Raw genomic sequence first — 8,868 nt, 5'->3', positions numbered from 1 at the left:
TGAAGAAGCAGATTTGGAAGAATGTTGAAATCTTTATCTATTTTTAATCAAATAATTTTCAAAAATTTGTCAGATGTTATGATATTGGGACATTGTGGTTACAGATTTATGAACCCCTCAGTAAATAAAGTAATTAAATCTTATGTCGTTTGACTAGTTGTCATTTTAAAACGGTGCTCAGACCGATACATAAATAATTACAATTTATATTACTGAAATTATTTTTGCTCTCATAACAAGCTAGTCTGCACTGTACTTTATTCTGCCTATATGTACATTTTGATGGTAACACTGTAGTTTTGTCTTTAATAAAAAGGGATGCTGGAAATATGGAGAGTGACATAACAACGATCCACTGACTGATGTGATTCGCTCTTAACATAAATCCTTGAATGGTGGCTACTTACAAGAAATTCATAAATTTGACACGGCTATTGCTACTTCTCCGGCAAAAGAATCAGACGAATTCTTATCGTTTTCTCTAAATGTTTAATTTAGAGAAAAAGAAAAAACAAACACCCTCACAGGAACACTTTATTCCTCTGTAAATTATGTCCTCTCAGGAAAGTCAGCCAGCAGTTACCAGTTGCTTATCCATGACTTTTCAAAATACTGTTCAAAGTGCTTCAACATGGGCAAACGAGTAGCTCGTGTGCTAGTGTGCTTCAAATATGAATAATGGCAAATGGGGACAAAGATACATAGGCACTTCTATCAGTTGAGGTATGCACACACAAAGGAAACAAACAGCATCATGGACTGCTCTTTTAAAGGCATCTGCTGGCTGTGTGCAGGTAGGTGAGGAGTGGGCTCTCCACACGGTGCAGCGCCCAGGCCTTTGGTTCTACTGGTGGAGCACACCGTCAGGTTCAGGGTAGCCAAACAGCTCAAAGTCTGGTTCATATAGCTTATACAGTTCTCTCCTCATTGAAACGGGAATCTGTGAAAACCAGTCTCTTTCCCAGCTGGCTGCCGTTCGGTTTCGAGCCCCAGAAGGGAAGTGGAGCAAGTGATCCACTTCCAAAATCTTCAGCAATTGCTCGGCGTCTGTTTCCAGGGTCTCTAATCGGCCGATGAAGTCATACTTCACCTGGCACGGGTGGCACAGACGGTAAACCTGAAACACAAGAGACAAGTTTGACAGTGTTAGAAATTACATTGGTTCATTTGTGGTATTGTGTGTAATATTTAATATTTGTGTGTGTACATTAAAAACAGGTCCCCCACACATCCACTCCTGTTCTGTGTTTTATTAGCCCTGATGTTTTTGGCTACATCAGCTTCCTCTGCATGAACCAGCCTGACTTGTATTTATTCAAACTGACTTGACCCTCATTATATATGTGTGTATGTGTTTGTGTGTGTGTGTGCACACACACACGTGTATACACTAAGTGGATTCATAATTTGTGTTTTATTTGTTCAGTCTAGAAGTAATATCTGGTATGGATTTGGAGTTAGTTGGTCACATGATATAGGATCTATTGGGGGGAAAAAACATAGACAATTCTTTAAAATATATGTTTTATCCTTTAAAATATTCAAATAAAATAAGAGATAGAGGACACCAAGGCTGAATAAAAAGTGGTGAGTTAATGTCCAGCCAAAGTCAGCGTGTTAAAGAAAAAAATAATCAATAATTTGAAAAAATAAATAAAATTCAAATACAATTTCAAACAACACAGCACAAAATGCAGTTATTTTATCAAACATTAAAAAAAAAGACAAAATACAAAAATGTTCATAGCCTTGTGTTCCATATCTAAACACCAGAACGCCATACACACTGTTCTTCGGGTGTCTTTGGCATCACCGGGGTCTTGAGAACCTTACCAGCAGCTTGCGATCTTACTGAGCTCAAATAACTCACTCAAAAATCAAATTTTCTGCAGGCCTCAGCGGAGGCCAAGAACCCACGTTAGCATGAGTCACGCAGCGAGACACTGACCTGCCGCCAGTGTTCATTAAAGATGCTTTCTCTCTCAGTCTCTGGATCCAGGAGGTATTTGATAAACTGCTGAAAGGTCGGCTTTATCCCTGCTGCAAACGCCCCAGCTGCTGTTTCTGGCAAACTCCCAGACATGTTACCATAGCGACGCAGGATGACTGAACCAAAAAGGCGATAGAAGTCCTCGTTGGGCCTGAAATACCACAAATACACAAAGTTTGATAAGTCATGAATAATAAAACAGCTGTAGAGTCAAAGCAAACACCTCAGCATTGATACACAAACACACACTTCATCTTTGTGACACACCCACAGACAGACAGACACACACACACACACACCTCCCGAACTTGTTCCTAAAGGCAGAGATGAGCCGTACAAAAGGGTCTCGTACAAACAGGAACTTGGTGTAGTGCTGGAGCTTGAGCGCCATGAGGTGGTGGGACAGGGAACCATAATGGCGCCAAAACCTGGAATGGACCCGTGGAAACAGACGTGCAAGTTAAAAGAAGAAAATTGAATGAAAAACAACAGAAATCATCGAGTATGATCAAAGACTGACACAGAAGATGTCCTTAAAACTGGAATTAGTTAGCACGGCTAAATTAGCTCTGTTGAAGTTCAGGCAGATTTTTTTGTTAAATAAGGTTTGATCAACATCGGCTAAAATTAAGTAATCTTTTTGTTCTAAGGTATAAAATACCTCAGTACATACCAAAGCGTAGTTCATCAAAAATCCAGAGGCGGTGCATATTTTAGGGATGCATGAGTAATAATATAAGATCCCCCCCCCCCAGAATATCTGGTACATTAATATTTTACAACTGATGTGGCTGACAGCTGATACCTTCTGATGTCTGGATAATCTTTATGAAGCCAAATAGAAATCATATTCAACTTTTTATACTGAAAAACATAAACATTGTGAATATGAGACTTGTTTTTTTTTCCCTGAATGTTTGGAAAAGCCATTGAGCCATTCCCACATTATCAGTGTTATTTCTATAACTGACGATGAACAAAGTGGAAGAAACTTCAGTATAACTGAGCCAAAATAAATGTCAGCCATCGGACTGATGCTTTGAAACGAGGACCTATACTCTCAACATTACGGTATACATTCCTGATTAACTTGTGAGGATTATTTCATGGAGAAAAAATGAGAAAGTCTAATCAAGTTTTTACCACAGAGATCCTTTTCAGCCATGATAAAGAAAAAAAACCTCTTGTAACAATCCTATTAACTTTTAGTGGAAAACATGGCAATAGAGCTCTAGAGATCTGCTGAGGAGACTGAGGTCCTTCGGGGTTAGCAGGTTTATGATGCTGTGGTGGTCTCTGCTGTGCTACACCATCATGTGCTGGGGGGGTGGAGTCACAGACAGGGACAGGAAGACACTGGACAAACTGGTGAGGAGAGCCAGCTCTGTCCTGGGCCGTTCACTGGGCTCCATCCAGGAGGTGGCGGACAGAAGGATGTTGGCCAAGACGACATCCATCATGAACACACCTCCCAGCCCCTGCACCACACTGAGGAGACCCTGAGCAGCTCCTTCAGCTCCAGACTGCTGCACCCTCAGTGCAAGAGGGAGCTACCGCGGGTCATTCCTGCCTGCAGCCATCAGGCTGTACAGCCACACACCGTGAACATTCACATGTCTGTTTTTCAGCAATGTGCAATTAAGGATGCAACCACAGTTTATTGTTATTAAATGTTAATATTTTATTTATTTTAGTTTTTGTTCGTTTCTTATATCATAAATATTTTCTTTCTTTTAATTGACATTATCTTTTCTTCTTCCCTCTGTAAGTGCTGCTGAAACTAAATTCCTCCTGCGTGGGATTAATAAAGTATTCTCGTTCTTAGTAACTTTTGAGTTTGCCTTGAAACGACATCATCCCTGTGGCACTCCATTAATTACCCCTCTCCTTAACAAGCTCATCACTGCGATGAAGACAAGATCAAAATCCATGTTTCGCAGCCGTTTACTGCCATACAAAACTGAAAACAATCCCCAAGTCACTTGAAAACAAACCAAAATCCCTGAAAGAGATGAAAATGTGTCTTGTAGGAGGACGCAGGTAGAGTAGGAGTCACGCGGGGTCATAAACTCCTACACAAACACAGCCAGCTCCCGAGGGGTAATGAAAGATCAGTCTGTGCTGCAGCGCCAGGCCCCGCCTGTCCTTTCCACTCTCCTCATCCAAGTGTCAACTCAGTAAACAGCTCTTTTAGCTTGTGGATACTTTGTCAAACACACAGTTTCAGTCTAAACTATATCAACTCAAGCATTACATGTATTTTCTGTGAAGGAAAATTATGTCGCTCGTCAGTAGTGCCCTTTAAAAGGCAATGAGGACATACTTTCACCTGCCAATTCATTAGGTACAACAAAATGAATGCAGAATCCAGGGATATTTTTTCAATCCCAATTAATATAAATGGAATGGAAAAAAATACACGTGGTATGTTTTGCAGGCTGTCAGATATTTCCTGACTGAGAGAGAGAGTGAAATCATTTCAGATATGACGGGGGAATTTTGTGCTTGTCCATCCAGAATTATAGGGAGTGTGGAAGTTTTCGTTACAGAAATTAGAAGGTTTGGAGTTGCTGAGAAAAAAAAAAAAAGATTCAGTGGTTAAAATCCATCAATAAAACGACTGATGTTTTAAATTTTTTTTAAAAAAAAAACCCAAACTGTGGTGAATTTGCATTTATGACCTCAGTGCTTCAAAAATCACCAGCAACTTTGCTTGCAAGTTTTTCTGTGTGAATTTGAGTGCCATTCCCTGTGTGCGTATATGTGTGTGTGCATGTATGTGTGTGTGTGTGTCCTACTTTGCAAACGTGAGGTGCAGAGAGGAGTTGTGTACGACGTCGGGGGGTACGGCCTCTGGGTCAGTGTACGGCTTCCCTGAGGACGGCGAGATCAGAGACTGGGACAGAACCACCATCACCCTCTTCCAGTTGGTGCAGGCCACCTGAACGGAGGAGAACGGTGGGAGGAGAGGAAAAGGAAAGATGTGAAGACAAGCTTTTGTTCCACCATGCTTACTTCCTGTAACCACGGGGGAGGTAGAACTATGACTAGCATGACTTAAATTCAGCTTGTACATTTCCTCGGGCCTGGATTCTCCTCAAACATGTGAAGTTTGCTTTGTGGGGAAACGTAAACTCTGAATGCTCCGCTATTGAAACACCATTTAAAGAAAGTTCACCGTCTTCACAGTAAACCACATCCTCAAGAGATGAAAGGTATATTCTGTGCCCACAAATACCACATCTTGACCTCACGAAGATGTCTTCCACTCCTGCATTACTTCTTTGTGACTCCAGAACACAGCCAGCAACGTACTGTATATTTAGCTTGAAGCTAATTGCATCTGACGGATAAAGCCAGCAAAAACCGGCCATGAACCACTGTTTACAAACTCTAAAACACAACACTGTTATAATCCACGTCTTCTTTATCCAGCCGTACGCTCAGTAACCCATAAACACTTTGATTTGAGCTAAAAACAAGCTGACTATAACCCTTCCAGTTCGGCTCTACAGTCGGTCCAACCAAATGCTCCAGCTGGCCACGCCTGGCCATACCGGGCACGAGCAGACAGACAAACACCACGTGAACATGACTGCTGGGTGGAGGTTAGAACCTGTCACCCACACACTCACAGGGGCACACGAGCCATCCGTACCTTGGGAACGTAGCAGTAGATAATCTGGTGTGTGTCGTCTACTATCAGGTGATCCAGTTCCCGATTAGGAATCTCCTCAAATGCTCGAGTCCTTCCCGGGAATTCCAAAGAGTTCTTCCCTGAACACACATCCATGATCCTTTGCTTCCTTGCCTTCTGGCTCTCACCATCAGCAGAATTGTGATTCATCTCCTCATCCTCCCTTGTGCCCTCTGTCCTCAGCTCTAGGATCTCCTCCTCCTGTTCTTCTCTGGTCTCCCCAGGAGTAAAGGTCATGCTGGAGGGGGTGGTGGGAGCAGGAAAAGAGGCTGTGGTTTGGACTCTCTTGGTGAGGGGAGAGAGTGAAGGGCCTGTCGTTGTCTGAGGGCCAGAGGGAAGTGACTCGTGTTTGGGGTCCTGTAACGGGTAGAGGTTGAAGCCTCCGACGTCGTCCCAGTAGACGATGATCAGCAGGATCATAAACAAAGACCCCACGACGAAGGCCACTCGTAGACCCCGCCACGTTCCCATGGTTGAACAACAGAGCGCTGACTCTTACAGAGGAGAAGAAGAAGAAGACGTTATCTCAGCTCCATGGTGGCCATCAATCACGGAAGGAGTCACTTCCTGCATGCTGCTCGCAACTGAAGGAGGAAGGAAACTTGATTCAGATTCGTGTTCACGAGTTCAAAGAATTGAGGTAGAAAAGATTAAAACAGAGCAGAGAAAAGAGAGATTTAAAGTTATTTAAAGAAACAGACACATCATGTAGGTTCACTGATATGTGGAGTACTGATAAGTACTGCTACTTCATACTTAGAACTCTTTCTTTAACTACTCATCTGTGTTGTATCCAATACTTTTTTGCTTCTTTTTTTTTAACCACACACACACACAGGTCGTTTGGTTTAAACAGGACACACACGTAAAACATAATCCAATCCAATTCAACAGCCCTGCACCGAAATTCAGATGATTTAGTTTTACTTGACACTGTCAGAATAAGTCACAAATCCACTTTATCTGGATTAAGGACACACAAAATTGGAATTTTTTGGGGGTTGATTACCAATGCAAACATTTCTCAGCTGATTTGGCTGATAGCCGATGTCTACAGACTATGATCTTACCTGCACTGAATCAAGTTTATGTGATAATTACATTTTTCTTTATTCTAAAACATTTGGAAAAGCTACAAAATCTTACATTCACCGGACTGTTTTCTCATCGTCCATGGGGAGGAAAATACCGGCATTTAATGCGTTGTTCTTAGAGAAGTTTCAAACGCTCTGTGAATGGAGCAGCCAAAATATTAGGAACGGATTCGTGTATTACATTCCGGTTCGATGCCATTGCAAACTTCCACCTCCTTAATAAACATGTAGTTAAATCACTACCTCTGTGAAAGTGCCAAACAAACATGAATTCTATCACATTTGAAAAGACTGAGCACATTTGTTGCAGACGATCCTCTTAAAATTTCATGTTCAGCTTAATTTCACGGAACCATTTCACTATACTGCAGCTATTTTTTTTTATAAATCTTTTTTTTTTTTAAATGACCAACTTGTCAAGTTTCGAAGTTTATAAATCTTCAAATTTACCTGCAGCATTCAAATCCAACTTTGACTGTTTTGCTTCTTCTTCACCAGTTTTATTCAAGACTGTCTGGTTTTATTTCTGTTCATCCGCGAAACAACAGGACGGTCAGACCCATCCAAGACTACACCGAACTCACGGAGGACATTATTGCCACCTTTTGACACCAAGGAAATTCAAATGTGAAGAAAATGGAAATTACATATAAATATTTTAGAAATACAGCCTAAGATGGATGGAGCAGGAGGACAAAAATACAACTACCACGTCACATGTAAATATTCCAAATATTTGCTGCATCATTTTGTGACATAAACTCCGATTAGATTAGTTGAAGTGTTTTTTGTTTTTTTTTTGTTTCTGTGGAAGTGTGCCGGGGCCGTGAGAACCTCGGGCTCCTCTCCGGGCGCTCAACTGTCACAGAGATGTGAACAAACGGAGCAGTGGGGGGAGGAAACACTCCAGCCCGCTGGACGGTTTACACCCTTTATTGTCTGTCCCAAAAAAAATATCCACGGCTGGGACAGTTTGAGGAAAAAATGACGTTTCATCAGACACACACACACACACACACACACACACACACACACACACACACACACACACACACACACAAGCACACACAAAAACCCAAAACAGAAACAGTGCCGTCTGGATGAGCAGTGGAGAATCCACCACCAGCTCTAAATTTATACTGGCTTTTTCTTCTGTGGTGTGTCTTTCCACTCAAGTGCCCGAGGGGCCTGTTTGGAGAAGCTCATCCAAAAAAAAAACAAAAAAAACAACAACAACAACAAAAAAAACAACTCTCAACAGCTTTGGCACGCGCTTTGCCCACACACGTGCGCAAAAAAAGCGAAAGAAAAAAACCAAATTGAAAACAATCCCTTAATGAACTTAACATGTGGAGCTCAATGAGACCGAAGGAGCAAGTTCATACCGCGCCTTTTTCCAATTCAGAATCTGAAGCTGTTTCATATTGAGGTTTTTGCGCCAGCAGCGAAGATCAAACCTCCCTCTCCACCTCGCTGGGAGCAAAAACAACCTTCTTTTATTTATCCGGACCCGCACGCAGGTTACAACGTGTCCTTTCACCCGTCCCTCTTGTGCAAAAAAACACGTCCCCGCTCCTACACAGCAGCCGACAGAGCCGGACCCATTTTTTTCCTCCTCTTTCATCTTGATGAGGTGGAAGAAAGCCCGGTTCTGTTCCCTTTATGCCCTTCACGCCGGCAGCATCACGGCCACAATTAAGAGCGTCTGGCCCTTCATGCTCCGCTGGGGGAGAGAAAGAAAAAAGAGTCTAAACCTGGTTCTGGTGTGTTGACTTACCCGGCAGACGAGCTCCATGGTGCCGGTCGGTCCTCTCTTTGTCGCCCGCCTGCCTGCAGCCTGTCTGCCTGGTGTCTGTGTCAGTCAGACCGGTGATGAGACCGGGTGGGCACCACAAGACTGAGCACTTCGCAGAATGATGAACACATCTCGCGAGATTTTGGGGAAACAGCCACCCACCCATCCACACTACTGTTGAACAGACAACCACCACACATACCGACCGGATTTAGCCCATGAAACCAAAAACCCGCCTACGCCTGTGATATGACACTGGTTCCCAAAGCGAGGTCCCCGGATCCCCAGGCGG

General features: G+C 42.7%; 1 protein-coding gene across 2 annotated transcripts; it reads right to left on the bottom strand.

The window, feature by feature from the left end:
- Positions 1–63: 63 nt before the first annotated feature.
- On the bottom strand, positions 64–8,782 carry LOC147257790 (carbohydrate sulfotransferase 12-like). Of its 2 annotated transcripts, none has more exons than XM_086211957.1 (6): positions 8,559–8,782; positions 5,649–6,181; positions 4,789–4,931; positions 2,290–2,418; positions 1,949–2,141; positions 64–1,117 (listed from the first exon to the last, which is right to left on the bottom strand). In XM_086211957.1, the coding sequence occupies exons 1-6, from the start codon at positions 8,740–8,742 to the stop codon at positions 845–847; spliced, it is 1,455 nt and encodes a 484-aa protein (XP_086068083.1). In that variant the 5' UTR covers positions 8,743–8,782; the 3' UTR covers positions 64–844. The 2 variants fall into 2 exon arrangements, with proteins under 2 accessions (XP_086068083.1, XP_086068084.1); XM_086211958.1 differs by having other exon boundaries at positions 5,649–6,271; positions 8,559–8,686.
- Positions 8,783–8,868: the final 86 nt, after the last annotated feature.

The sequence above is a fragment of the Aulostomus chinensis genome, chromosome 8 (genome assembly GCF_037954235.1).
Source record: "Aulostomus chinensis isolate RoL2024-O1b breed Wild chromosome 8, RoL_Achi_v1.0, whole genome shotgun sequence".
In the NCBI taxonomy this organism is placed as follows: Eukaryota; Metazoa; Chordata; class Actinopteri; order Syngnathiformes; family Aulostomidae; genus Aulostomus; species Aulostomus chinensis.
Note: the sequence above shows the minus strand (reverse complement) of the source record. Positions and strands in the feature narration are given on the sequence as shown.